We start from the raw sequence: 14035 nt of genomic DNA, 5'->3' as shown, positions 1-14035 counted from the left end.
CAAAACTTATTATTTAAAATAAAATTGCAAATTTTATAAATGAACGAATGCGTAATTAAAAGACATTTATTTTACACAGATATACTAACATAGTTATTAAACATAATAGCTTACTCTTACGAACAAACATATCTTTAACTATTTGTCTTTTAAAAGAACTACAATTAAAATAATATTTTATATTCTTTGAAGAAAATTTAATATGATCAAACTTTTAGGATTGTATATTAATAATGTACAAATATATATATATATATACACTATATATACACAAACACAAAATGAAATATTACATTATAAATATCAGTTATTATATGACAAACCAGCAATATAAAATTCCTCATTTATTTTACTGTACACATTTAAAACTACCCTTTTATGACTTAATGTCAAATAATTACTTTTGTGATTTTTGGTTTTTAGTATTTCTTAGATCTTTACAGACTTCAGATTAAAAATATTTCTTAGATCTGTAAAGCTGTAAAAAATACTTTAAACCTAGAATCTTGTCGAATTTATATATAAGTAAGACTATTTTTCTTTATCCCATTCTTCAGAGACATATCTCAGTAAATCTGTAAGGTTTTCAAATTCAGTTCTACTCTGAGGAGGATCATTTTTTGGTATTTTTGGTAAAATATTTCCAACTTTTAATCGAAATTCTTCGGCAGTCGAAGCTCCAGAAAGCTTCCAAATACCATAAAAAAGTATACCACAACCACCAACTGCCCAAGCAGAACCCCATAATAAAGCTCTTGTAGCAAGTGCTGCTCCGGACTCCGGAAGACCTTTCCCTCCCATAAAACCAATATCAAAATTTTTACTGTCTTTTTTTTTAACTGATGATAAAGCATTGAAAAAACCAGCCATAACAGATATTCCTGCTACTCCAGCCAGGAACAATGTTTCTGAAACATAAATTGATAAAATTGGTAAAAATAAAACTAGGTTATGTATGATATTTCAAACTTTATCACATGGAAATGTAAAATTGTATAAATTTGAAATTGATCTATGTTTGAATTTATTACCAGCGAACTAAACATAAATTTATTCTATACTATTTCGTTAAATTGTAAAAGGTTAATATAAATTTTGTACTTTTCATACATATCTAATAACCTTAAAATAATATAAAATGAAAGAATATAAAAAAATAATACTTTTAAATTGTATTTAAATGTGGATCACGAATCACTTTAATTAAAGAAGTATTAATATTTGAATTATCAAACAATCTAAATTTAAATACATACCATATAATTTATCTTTCTTCTTCTTTGGTACTGTCTCTGACATGATTATTTTTGTATCACTCTCTATTTATTGTTGTAACATATCATAATATTGAAATAGTAGAATTAAAAAGGTTTTTCACAAAATTTCAAAGGAAACACAAATAAAACAAGATGCAGAACCGGCACAAAGTTGTTTCTTTACCGGTTAATGCATAAATTATAATTTTTAACAGACATAAATATATTTTGCATTAAATAAATGTATTGCTATTGCATAAAATGCAAAATATATAAATGAAAATTTAGAACCTAAAGAATTAATTAAGTTTAATTTTATCTGAAAGGTCTAGCTAGTTTCTTGGAGCGCTTTGCACTAACAGCACGTAATTGGTGGTATAGTATTTCGTTGTCCATAGTTCATGGATTGAACGATTTTTAAAACTTGCTTATAACTAAAAATCAGAAGGAATATTTAGATAAAACTAATCTTAAATAATTCCTTACGTTTTAAACTTAAGGCCTTAGAAGACAAAAAGTTCTGCCTAGGAGCCGAAAAAATTTGGATCGTTTCATTTTGTCACCTGTAGATTGAACATAAATATTACATACATATACACACTTCAGACGCAAATATTTCAATACAATATCAATTTAAATTTATATTATTTGAAACTAATCCTCTTTTTCTATATGATTATTCAATATCACAATATCACTTATTGGTAGCATGTGAAATTGCATTAAGATTCCTTTAGTTCCTACCCTATAGAAAAATGTCACTTTCTTATCTAATGATTCACAATTTATGGAAGTTTCTTTAAAAAGATGTTTCCTTCTCATTAAGTAAATTGCTACTTACATTACAAAAAAGTTCCATTTGTACAAAATTCGAAATTAAAATAGGAAAAATATGATGGAAGGTAGTGTAATAAAAACTATGTTATATATCGTATAATCGGTGATAAATTTCCGTCTATTTTTAGCAATAATTTCAAGTTAGAGAAATATTTCATGTCAAACCTTATTGACAAGTTATTTTGTTGACTGCTTAAATTGTTTTTTTTTAAATGCTTTTATGAAATTAATGTTAAATTGATTTTATATATTCTGTAGTGTCTACAACTTCAAGAAAATATAAACTATCTGTATTATAATTATAGCGTTATAATTTAAAGATAAAATGTTGTAAATTAAACATCCAAAGAAATACATTTTTTCCTTGTATACTTGACATTATTTCTATATATTATGTCTGTAATATATTAAATAAAATACTTATATAAATTTGGAGTTGTCTAATATGTATTTTATGTATTTAATATATATGATTTATATTGATTATATGTTTATGAATTATATTACTATATGTTCATCATTTTTTTAGGTGAATTGAAGGACAATATTGATAAATTAGTTGAAGAACTGCGATTCGTTGTAAAATCTGAGAAAGAAATTGAAGATATTATTCAAGTGTTAGATTCTATTGTGAATGTTAGCAAAACTTCAATTGGAGGTATTAGCTGTTTTTTGTCTTCCAGTTTCAGTTTAGACTTAAATTAATATTTGGAAAATATATATAAGAATTACTAATTGTTACAAAATATAATATTTATTACTTTTGTTTCAAACTATTATTATAAATTCATGAGAAATGCTATCAACTTTGATATTTTAGTCTATAATTTATACTTCTAATAACAGACAAATTTTATTTGTTTTTAGAAGCTACTGAATTTACAATAGATGATGTTTTCCTAACCTTATTGCGTCATGAATCTAAAGAAATTATTGCAAAGACTGCTAAAGCAATTGCTGAGATTGCTAAAAGTGAAAGGGGAAGAGAAAAATGCACTACCACAGATCTAGTAAATGCATTAATAGATCTATTAAAAGAGGATCGCGTTGATGTATTGACACAGACTTCCAGAGCCTTGGGAAATATTTGTTACGAGAATGGTAGGGAGCTTTAATCCCTAATGATCCAAATTTTGTTCATGTATGTAGTTAACATTAAAACCATCATTATTATAATATATCACTAATAGTAGTAACACGAATGGTTTCTATCTTTTGATTAATTTCTATTGAATATACATTTTTAACTGCATGAAGTATCATTAAAATGATTCTCATAAAAAATAAAGTTCCAGAAATTAAACTTATAGCAACTTACAAGATCAATTTATCAAAATTAAATCTATACAAAAGGAAAAACATGTTATAGGTACTGTTAACAAATAATTAATTTGTATATTAATAAACTAATTTGTAAATTAATATTATAATATCATTATTTTGCATGAAATCTAAGACTATATGGATATTATTATAATAATATTGGCAAAATTATTATAGAAAATGGTAAAAAGTTTGTTGAGGACAAAAATGGGTTGATATCAATTTTGGCAGTATTGGAGAAAAGTATTACGTTGGAAAATGTAGAAGGTGCACCATTTCTTCGCAATGTTGCTGCAGGACTTTTGCTAAACTTTCTTATTGACCGACCGTCTCTTCATACAGAGGTATAATATTTTTATTAATATTTCTCTTATTTGCTATATCGTTTCACGATTGTAGCTGTATTAGTATAATTGTCAAACAGTTTACCTTACATGCTCTCTGTATATTATATAGAATATAAAATTTTCATTTAGAATAATTTTATTTAAATACTAATCTTTCTTTATTTTCTTCTTAGGCACTGAAACAAGAAGTAGTGCCAATTATCTGCAGTATTCTGGAAATCGATGGAATTACAGGTGGAGAGGCTGCAATGCATTCTCTTTTGATACTAGGAATACTGAATGATGCTAACATAATATTTTTAGATGAAAGGGTTATGAAAATTTTAATAAATATCTTATCCACTGATACATCATCAGAACTTTCTGAAATGTGTTTAGAACTTCTTCATGGACAAGCAGAAGATGGTATCATTTTATATACGTTTAATTTAGTTATTTATAATAATAATGTAAAATGTTGACTAGTATTAATTCATATTGATATTTTAGAGAATGCCAAATTGATCCTTGCTAAAGCAGGTGTTTGTGAGTTACTGTTAAAGTTATTGGAAAAACATAGTCCATACTGTACAGATGAAGAAACAAGATCTGTGTTGAAGATCGCTTGCAACTTAATTGTTCTTATATTAACTGGAGGTATGTTAACCAAAAGGGAAGTAATAGGTACTTTAACTGTACTTTATAAGTATATTATGTGTAACGTAATATTTTAGATGACAGTATGAATTATCTATATGATGAAAGTAATGGTGTTGCATATAAAAAGCTAATTGAATGGCTCGAAAGCGAAGATAAAGATTTACAAATTACAGCCGTCTTAGCAATGGGCAATTTTGCGCGTACCGATGCCCATTGCAAACTCATGGTTACGCAAGGTGTTCATTGCAACCTTCTGAAACTGCTACAGAAAAATAATACAGATATAGCTGATATAAGATTTCAACATGCACTACTCAGCGCTTTGAGAAATCTTGTTATTCCCGCGGATAATAAACCTGTAATATTAAAAGATGGGTTAATAAACATTTTGTATTCTATGCTGAATGTTTCATCTTATCCAGTTGTATTTAAGCTACTGGGCACTTTAAGGATTGTTATTGATGGCCAAAGTATGTTAACAGTAGTTCTCATGAACATTTTTTTTAAATACATAGAAAAAATATATATTTTGATAAAATTAACAGATAAGTAAAAGATGCAAAGAATAGGCAGTTTACTTATTATTACAGGTGAGGCTGCCATAGAATTAGGAAAAAGGGATGGTTTAATAAAGAAAGTTGTTAATTGGTGCGAAGTCGAGGAACATCCTGGAGTTCAAGGCGAAGCAAATCGTTTAATCGCTTGGCTAATTAATAATAGCAGGTCGATTAGGTTTAATAAATACATATTTGTAAAATTTACATATCTTATACATAAAGTTTATATATATTATATGTATGTATAATTATTGATATTTATGTTTTTCATCATTAGAAATAGAGAAATAGCACTTCTAGTAATGGAACATGGAGCTGTGAAGCACCTAGTCAAAATGTTAACGACACCACACGTTTTAATGCTAAATGAAGCTTTAATTAGCTTGATGATATTGACTACAACTTCCCTGATCGAATGTGAAAATTTTCTTCTTGAGGCTGATATAGGAGAAAAACTTTGCACACTTTTTACTACTTTAAACATTTTGGAAGTACCAATTTTGCATAATGTTTTAAGTCTAATAGAAAATATTCTTAATTTAGGTATTATTGAAATACAATATGAAATTTAATCATATAATTGAAGACGCGAAGAACTGATGAAATTTTGCTAAGGTTTCTCTTAAATTTAAATTTCAGATGCCTTAAGAGAACATCTGGGAAAAACTGAATTGATAACATTATGTCAAGGAATAAATCTAATCAAAGAAGAACCAAAACTTAATGAAAAATTGAAAAAAATTTGCGATAAAATTGTGTAATTAAGTAATTAAAGAAAGGGATATTGAAAACGTACAATCATATATATGATACAAACATAAAAAATATGTTTTTTGTTCCTGTTTAATGATTAAAGCGATGCCAATATAACGTATGCAGTTTATGAGCATATAGATCAATTCCCAATTTATATTTAATGTTGAAAAATTATAAGATGTCAAAATTTTTATTATGTATGTGAGTGTATGTGCGTATGCGTGAGCAACCAAAAATTGTGAAAAGTAACAATAACAATCATATATGTGTAATATGGGAAGTTAGTCTTAAATTATTTTAAAAAATTAACTTTGCTATTAGTTGTAATGTGAAAAATATTCATTAGTATATCAGCTAGTTTATAAAATAACTAACATAAATATTATTAATTGTTTGGTACACGTGGATTATTTCTTATTTAACTTAAATGTGATAATTTTCTTGTTAGAAAGAAAGAAAGAAGAAAAGAAATACTACAAGTTTTCAAACGTATATATCGATGTACATAGTTTTAAGAAATTGACCAAACAATATATTTTATGTGATTAATTAATAATAAATCTACAGACCACAATTTCTGATAACTATATACTTTATTATAACCTTTACTGATTTGTTAAACATATTTCTTCTATATGCAATTATATTTATCTGATCTGAAATTATTATAGTTTGTTGACCGATACAAATTTCCCGCCATACAATATTTCAATTTTGCGCGCGGCTTCGAACGAATGAGGAATTGTTCTGCTCTAGCCAATCAGGAATCAGCTAGCTGAAGTTTTGGCGCGGGAAGTAATTATACTGTTGAAAAACGGTGTCAAGATGTATCGTCCTTTGACGTGCGTGATTTCAATTACGTAGTGTTCCTGTTATTATTCCATTGTTTTCCATTAATATTTATCAGATTTGTGTAAACAATACATACTTATGTAGTAAAAGTTCTATAGCGAAATTTATATCGCTAGAATTTGGGTGTAATTATTGCTTTATTTTGATACAATTGACTGAGTTTTATACATTTATTCTAAAGTTTTGGGTATTTTTTGTGTAGATTATTGGTTGATTACGAAGATGACTTTGAAAGGGGAGAGACGTATAATGTGGCAAGCAACGATGACAATTCGACATTTAATGCGAAACGTTTGGTAAGGTTTGATTTATTTTAACGAAAATAGACGTAAATATATATATATGTTTATATTCTTTTTTAATTAATTCACGTGTGATAGGTATCCAATTAATACGCGATATGATTAAATTATAAATAACTATATATATAGTTTATTAACAGTGAACAACATAGGTTCATTCAGTTTTTATTATATTTACAGTAGAAATCGAAGTAACTTTTATATTTTGGCACATTTCGATCATGAATTCTTTATATAAATATCGTTGTTAAATCTGTATGGACACCTTTTATTATTTTTGTAAAAGATGAACAACGCGATCAGGTATGTTTCGATTCAGAGTTAGGTGTGACTTGTATGTGTGTTGTCATGACCGTCTCCGGCATATTTACCTAACGAATTTGATTTCTTGTAAGCATTCTTAAATTTTTACACAGGCCTTGCTATCTGTTATGTAGTAGAAAGTTTCTACTAGTTACTATTAGTTATGCTCTTGCACGGGCACGGTAAATGGATTGCAAACTTTCTTAGTGTTAAGGAATGATAAAGCGGTAAAGTTTTGCTCCATCAACCCCCCAGTAGATGGTGCTTTATCAACCTGTTCCCAGGTGAACGTTCGCAGGACGCGTGCGCGTCGACCTATCACTTTGGTCGTGCGGTGCTTAAGCTTTCGTTGTCAGTAGTGGTGCGGCGGCCACAGTGAGGGCTGGTTCTTTTCGTTCTATCCCGGACAACAATACCGGTAAGCGCCTTTTCATTCTCTTTCAGATTTCCGATTCGTCCTGTAGCCGCTTCGCTACACGCTCTTAACGTGCATTCTCTAATTTTTCTTTTCATCATTCACGTTTACAGTTTCCAAACTGTAATAAAATGTCGAAACTTTGGCGGGATAAGGATGCTGCGTGCGATTGTTATGTTGAGGAATTCAGGATTGCTCTTTTTTTTGAGGCCCTCTTGGCTCAATAAACACCCCCCACCGCCATTTTGACTCGTCCTTACCGATCGATAGGAAGAAGATAATCGGCGGTATTACCGACACGATGATTGTTTCTTCCCCGCGACGAATTAAAAAAATAATTATCACCTATCGATGGACAGGTGGCGCTTAGGTTTTTTCGTCGTAAGTTGCATCGTCTCAACGGTTCTCCCTCGCGGTCTTATCTAAGATTTAAGTAGGATCTTCTTTGAGTTTTTTCCTTTTAATTACGCGATCAACTTTGGAGATATTAGCTGCTTAATACGTTGAATATTAGAATATTTGAATTGCGTAGAATCTCTGTTATTCTGGGAGATATGTTTTACTTAATCTTGCGAACAGACGGTTTTTAAGTATTTTTTTCTAATGTTCTATGTTATGTTATTAAATTTCACATTGTATAATGTTAATAGAAGATTTTTTAGATAATCCTTCGATATTAGTTCCAACACAATGAATTTTTACTATAATTGAGATTGGAAATTTGTAGTTCGAGAAAATTTTGACGAGAAGTTATTAAACTTAAGAATTTTTTTGGGAGGGAAATCTTTGCGTTTTTTTCGGCGTAATATTCATACTTAATGGGTTTGGCTTCTATATCTTTCTTATTGATTTTAATACATATATAGAACTAATTTGCTTATTAATGTGGGCTATTTTAGCAAAAAGGTAAGTTTCAGGTTCGTGCAAAGTATAAAAATGTCTTACGCTTCCAATAGCTTCTCTTTTGTATATAGTAATTCTCTGTGACCAAATAATAATGTATAATGACGAGTATTATGCAGAGTAATTAACTTTATATTACAATCTATTAGAAGGTAGTATTTTAACCTGGTGCTTTTTGATAGCTATCGTTCTGTCTATTAATATTTCAAATTATTTTTTAATTATTAATCATTATATGTAAATTTATTATCTATTATCTCCCATACATATGTACAGTATTATTGTATTTTTACATTATACATTATATTATTGTATTTTTGAAGTTACACACCGATGGTAATGTAAATACAAGTTGTTTAGAATGTTACACGCGATTATTTTTAAATTTTGTTCCCTCTTGTTTGTCTCTTCAAGCTGTTTTTGAAAAAGGAGCAAGACATACTTGTCGTCGCTACTTTACACCATACACAAACGCATCTTTTTTTATTAAACAACAGTATAATTAACTTTTCTATTATAGTAATTACAAGTTCGAATTTATTCGCTAGATTATAAAAAATATATGTAATATATATATATTACAAATAAAAAAATGTATGCAATATATATTACATGCATTTTTTATAATAATTATTAATTGAGTATTATATAATATTAAGTCAGTATAATATTACTATTAGTAATCATATTTTTGATAATATATGTGTATTATAAAAAATTACTTATAATATATGTGCGTGTATGTATCATTGTTGTCAATATTGGCAGACAATATTTATTTTATTAAGGTCATAAAGGCATACAAATATGATGCAAGATTTATTGTTCAATATACTTTCTATCGATACGATGGTATAGTGGAAATTCCACGAGATTTATGTTCTATGTGTCTGTTCTATGTATGCACAGATTTTATGGTTTCGATTCTATCCTATCTTTAATACGTTCTATACCAACTATTTTATCTAATTTTTTTCTTGTATTTTTTCGTTTTCCCTTCTTTTTTTGACTCAGTATTTATTTTCATAGAAATTTCCCGTCTTGTTTCCTCCTTTAGTTAATCGATCTGCTTCGAATAAGTATCAGCGAAAATTTCATTATTTAATATGTCTATCTTATATAATGCACGAAGAAACTCGGTAGATGGCACTCGGTACAGGGAGAAGAAAAGTACCAACGAATTAACTTGTTTGGCGTTTTTAATTTATTAATGGACATGAATAGAGTTTCACATCGGTTTGCCTAGTAACGGCGGTTTTCATTAGTTCGTTTGATTAATAGGTTATTTCAGAATCAATGCATTGCGTAATGGATCTCATTCAAGGCATATCTCCTTTACCAGTAATGAGATTCACTCTACAAGGTAATCACAATTTGTCAGTTGGTGATTTATAGCTTAGAGTCTCGCGGACGATAATCGTCGCTATATGAACCACGAAATATCCAAGTTTCATAAATGGCACAGTACAAGCAAATATTCGATTTTACAATTTCGTTACAATTTTAGAACATCCTGTATTTTCTAAATACTCGTGTGTTTGCGACTGCGCTACAGTTTGGAAAATTGTATTGGCAGAGAATTGGAGGGAGAAACGAGAAACTTTATTTTCGAATTATAAAGGTAAATTCCATGCTCGAGCAATTGTTCGATTAACCGCCGTGTAATTCGAGAACGTTACAAACGCAGTTTAGGATGAATTTGCGTGAGCTTTTAAACTTTCCTCATTGCTTTGAACTTTCGATCGAAACAATTTTACAACTATCTCCGATGCACGCAGAAAACGTTACGTCGACGTATAACGTGATCCATTCGTATGGCAACAACGTCAGAAACGAGGAAGCGCGAAAGAGTGGCGGGAGAGCATCAGTGAAATTGGATAGTTTATGGTCAGCCGCGTCCGAAACAAACACGCTAGAAACATCTCTCCAGAAAACTTCTTACAGGGTAACGACCTTAAAACAATATTATTACCTTAGAATAATAAATTGAAACACAAAATAAGAATTTGTTTGTTTGACGTTTCGTTTTGCAGAAAATCGAGGGCAATAAAAATGTGCCAAATTTGTATCTCTTCGGGCATCTAAAATTCTAATAAGACACCATGTAAATATCTTAGAGTATCGTGAAAGTGCAAACAGTTATGGCAAATGTGGCGGCGAAGTAGTAAAAAGCGAATTAAAACTTTTTAACTTCAAACAGAAATGCAAGCGCTATTTTATAAACAAAAGTCGATATTTATATAGCGTGTAGAAGCGTGTTGCTGAAATTGTTAACGATAAAATTCGATAAATTAGGGTAAAGTATTACAATGCCAATATTCCATGAAGTACGCCTCTAATTGTACTATAATTTACTCTTAAAACAAGACGCAATGAATTTTAAGTATTTCACTTACATTTTCTACAACTTCCCCATTACATTTACCACAGATGATATCGTACTTACAGAACAATGTTATATTAGAGTTTCAGGTGTGCAAAGAAGTACGAATTTGGCATTCCCTCACCATCCTCCTTTGACATTGCCGATCGAGTTGCTTTTGTGCACAGTCTGTTCTTCAATCAGTCATGCCACGTATCTTAAACTCTCTGCCAACAACGCATTGAAGAATTTTAAGAGTTGCCTGTAACGAAAGTAACTGCCTTCTTCGATGATATTTCTCTTCCTCGAGCATTTTCAAATATCCATCCTACGATGATAACCGTGTTGTACGACTTTCATTAAAGGTGGCTGCTCGTCACTGGGAACTCGAGATTATTCCAAACTATGTATAACACGCTGTCAACCCCGTAATCCAGCCGTCCAACTTTCGTTGACAGTAAAATCGACGTGCCATAAACTCGTTTCAAACTGTTCTGTCTTAAGACAGTTCTAAGGACGAGGGCGGCGTTAGCCGAGGTAATGAAGCGGTGAAGTGCTTTTCCTCAAGCTCGAAGACTGAGAAGACATTTATCACGTTCTAGACGTTCGTTCTAGACGTTCACGCTGCATCGTGCTCCCCTTTAACAATAGTTCTCTGTATCTACTGTATACCCCGCGAACAATACATTAGTTAGAGAGAAGATGGTACGGGCTAATGAAAAGAACATTTGGTAATAGCGAGCAGTTTGCACGATATCAATATCGTTCTTCCTTTCTATTGTTCAAACTTTAGTACGTTGCAAGAGGCTACCTAAAAAGCTGCAGTATCGTGAAAAAATGTCTCACACAATTATAGATATTATTATCGTGCGAGAAAACTGCTCAGGACAAAGTTAAACCATTTCGAGTGGTACATGTATCGGTGGGAAGAATGTCTTTCTCAAGGTCATTTCTTCATGACGATTTTACAGTCACCGATATATTTTTTAATGGAACCCCATATTTCGATACGTTTTCTTATCCTCTGTACAAAAGTATCGAGCTACTTGCCTCGATCATTAAGTTCGAGGAACAATTTGCGGAATAATTCTTTGAGATTATGAGAACACACGGTGATACGGAATCAAGAGACGAGGCTCTCTGCAAATAGATAATTTTCCTTTTCTTTGTTAAATCGTTCTATGTAAGGTCTCTTGGTTTACGATCATTCGGAATAAAAGCTAATACAAATTCGATAGCAGTATCGCGTTACAGTTAGCGGAGACTGGCGACGAGAACTGGGAAAACGGTATAGGTGAATTTTAGCGTGTTTCGTTTCACAGTTTCGTGCGTGCATCCGTCACGGCTCAAAATTGTTTAGAGCTTAGAAAACGTTGGCGCGGCGTTCTCGCGTGATTTTCGTGCCTTTGTCCCGAGCCGTTGTGATTTACGGGGAATCAGAAATCGGAAGCGGAAAGGAGAGGAGTCATACTTTAAGATTTACGGACTCTTTCTTTTCCAAACGATCACGCGCGTACACGCTGTACCCGGTAAAAATTGTCGAAACTCGTGAGAATCCACCAATACGTCGTAAACGCTCCGTTTGATCGAATCGAACGCTTGTATTTACTTATTTCGGCCTGACGGGAATTGAACTTGGCTTTACGCAATTCGTAAGCGTACGACGAAACTACTACATCGTAGCATAAATGTAAATTTCGAGAACCTTTGGAACAACTTGATCGCGCAGGCCAATTTTTGTTTCTTCGATTACGCGAGTAAATTGGACATTTTTGTTCAAAGGCCTAGATAGTTCAAGGTGAAATTTGGATTACGGGCATAGAAGTAGCGTGTAAGTAATTAGTATAGTCATCCGACAACACTATTCTCAGTAACACGATATGGTTAATACGATCGATTTAATTGGTCTATGGATGATATACGATACGAAAAGGTACACAATGCGTACGATTTATTAATGAGGTGTCATCGAGTAACACACGTATGTATATTTATTCACGTTGTTCCAAATATCTTACAGCGGCGGTCTGTATATACGTGTAGCACGAATATATTTCATGCTTATGGAGGAAGTAATAATTGTTTATCATAGAACATAAATTCGCCTGTATCGTAACGAATACCGCACTCTGACGAAATTATGAGCTTCTATAATTTCTCCCTTCTGGCCACGTCTTTCTATTTTGCCAACGTTGCTGGCAATTTTTCGAAACAGGATAATAATACAAATATGGCATTTTTACACCACAGAGTTCTTAGAACGACGCCTTGTTAGAATTTTAGGCGCCTCAAGGGACACAAATTTTGCATCTCTCCATCATCCTCCATCATCAGGTACTGCGACACTGTTAATCGTTGTCCTAATTGTTATCAATCATACTACGACATACATTTCAAACTTCTGTGTCAAATATCTCTAAATTTTTCAGCGAGAGAAAACAGCAACAAGGAACAGCTCTTCTATGAGAAAAAGATTTTATCTTTATTCGTGGTAGCGTCTAGTAAGGTGGAATTCGCGCGGGTTCTCCCGCTTTGGTCCTATGTAGCTTTCCTATTGAATGTTTGATAAGAAAGCCGAGCAGCTTGCGACCATTTCAATACGTATATACACGTATCGGGGAAATACGTGAGAAATGGTTCTATTCAGCGTGGCAACGTCAGAGAAACGTGTTACCAGTGTTTGAAAACGTGCACGATCCGGTTTCGAGGCGAGCAAAGGGGAAAATGGAATTCGCCGGAAACGAGAAGCATTCGTGAGATTCGACGGAACGAAAAGGTGGCCAGAGTGGCGTGTTCTTCTTTCGATTTTCGATTTCAGAAGCTTCCACGCCCGCTGGAAGTTACTTCTCTAGGAGTTGTAAGACCCGACCAAGTTGTTCAGTGGGGACAGAGTTTTATTGTTCGAGGTTTGAGATTGTTATTTGTTGGAAGGAAATGTGAGATAATGTGCTTTTCTTTTCATGGAATAAATTCGCCTGAAATTTCTCTAAAGAATAAATCACCACTGTCCGGTGGATTTTGCTTGAAATCGAACTTACGAGCTTCCATCCGAGGTTTCATGAAATTAAGCAGAATCTTATAAATCACATAAGTAATTATAAAACACCAGCGTATTTGTTGTAAATAAAATACAAACAATCGTTTGTTATACAGAGCGTCTCGGCTGAATGAGTCAATTGTTTC

The 14035-nt window shown here is 31.6% G+C and overlaps 3 protein-coding genes across 4 annotated transcripts; 2 read left to right on the top strand and 1 right to left on the bottom strand.

The window, feature by feature from the left end:
• Window positions 1-511: 511 nt before the first annotated feature.
• On the bottom strand, window positions 512-1639 carry LOC117216917 (transmembrane protein 242). Its single transcript, XM_033464085.1, has 2 exons — window positions 1257-1639; window positions 512-908 (listed from the first exon to the last, which is right to left on the bottom strand). The coding sequence occupies exons 1-2, from the start codon at window positions 1297-1299 to the stop codon at window positions 532-534; spliced, it is 420 nt and encodes a 139-aa protein (XP_033319976.1). The 5' UTR covers window positions 1300-1639; the 3' UTR covers window positions 512-531.
• Window positions 1640-2018: 379 nt separating this feature from the next.
• LOC117216914 (rap1 GTPase-GDP dissociation stimulator 1-B) lies at window positions 2019-5995 on the top strand. The gene is made up of 10 exons (XM_033464080.1): window positions 2019-2158; window positions 2623-2751; window positions 2961-3194; window positions 3594-3760; window positions 3937-4168; window positions 4253-4399; window positions 4477-4872; window positions 4993-5125; window positions 5237-5502; window positions 5599-5995. Exons 1-10 carry the CDS (start codon window positions 2149-2151, stop codon window positions 5718-5720), a joined length of 1836 nt encoding a protein of 611 aa, XP_033319971.1. The 5' UTR covers window positions 2019-2148; the 3' UTR covers window positions 5721-5995.
• A 3706-nt stretch (window positions 5996-9701) lies between these two features.
• Window positions 9702-12208, top strand: LOC117216925. Of its 2 annotated transcripts, none has more exons than XR_004489447.1 (4): window positions 9702-9853; window positions 9998-10111; window positions 10178-10435; window positions 10524-12208. XR_004489447.1 is itself a non-coding variant. In XM_033464098.1 (4 exons), the coding sequence occupies exons 1-4, from the start codon at window positions 9787-9789 to the stop codon at window positions 10581-10583; spliced, it is 408 nt and encodes a 135-aa protein (XP_033319989.1). In that variant the 5' UTR covers window positions 9702-9786; the 3' UTR covers window positions 10584-12208. The 2 variants fall into 2 exon arrangements, 1 of the variants encoding a protein (XP_033319989.1); XM_033464098.1 differs by having other exon boundaries at window positions 10269-10435.
• Window positions 12209-14035: the final 1827 nt, after the last annotated feature.

The sequence above is a fragment of the Bombus bifarius genome, unplaced genomic scaffold (assembly GCF_011952205.1).
Source record: "Bombus bifarius isolate JDL3187 unplaced genomic scaffold, Bbif_JDL3187 scf7180000007974, whole genome shotgun sequence".
Lineage (NCBI taxonomy): Eukaryota > Metazoa > Arthropoda > Insecta > Hymenoptera > Apidae > Bombus > Bombus bifarius.
Note: the sequence above shows the minus strand (reverse complement) of the source record. Positions and strands in the feature narration are given on the sequence as shown.

Bases quoted from the DNA above. Each gene is read 5' to 3' on its own strand.
- LOC117216917 (XM_033464085.1), bottom strand. From the start codon at position 1,299: ATGTCAGAGACAGTACCAAAGAAGAAGAAAGATAAATTATATG. The intron at 909-1,256 runs GTATGTATTTAA...TTTATGTTTCAG, and splicing joins GAAGAAAGATAAATTATATG to AAACATTGTTCCTGGCTGGA.
- LOC117216914 (XM_033464080.1), top strand. The intron at 4,873-4,992 runs GTATGTTAACAG...TTATTATTACAG, and splicing joins GATTGTTATTGATGGCCAAA to GTGAGGCTGCCATAGAATTA. The intron at 5,126-5,236 runs GTCGATTAGGTT...TTTCATCATTAG, and splicing joins TGGCTAATTAATAATAGCAG to AAATAGAGAAATAGCACTTC.
- LOC117216925 (XM_033464098.1), top strand. From the start codon at position 9,787: ATGCATTGCGTAATGGATCTCATTCAAGGCATATCTCCTTTACCAGTA. The intron at 10,112-10,268 runs GTAAATTCCATG...CGATGCACGCAG, and splicing joins TTTATTTTCGAATTATAAAG to AAAACGTTACGTCGACGTAT. The intron at 10,436-10,523 runs GTAACGACCTTA...TTCGTTTTGCAG, and splicing joins TCCAGAAAACTTCTTACAGG to AAAATCGAGGGCAATAAAAA.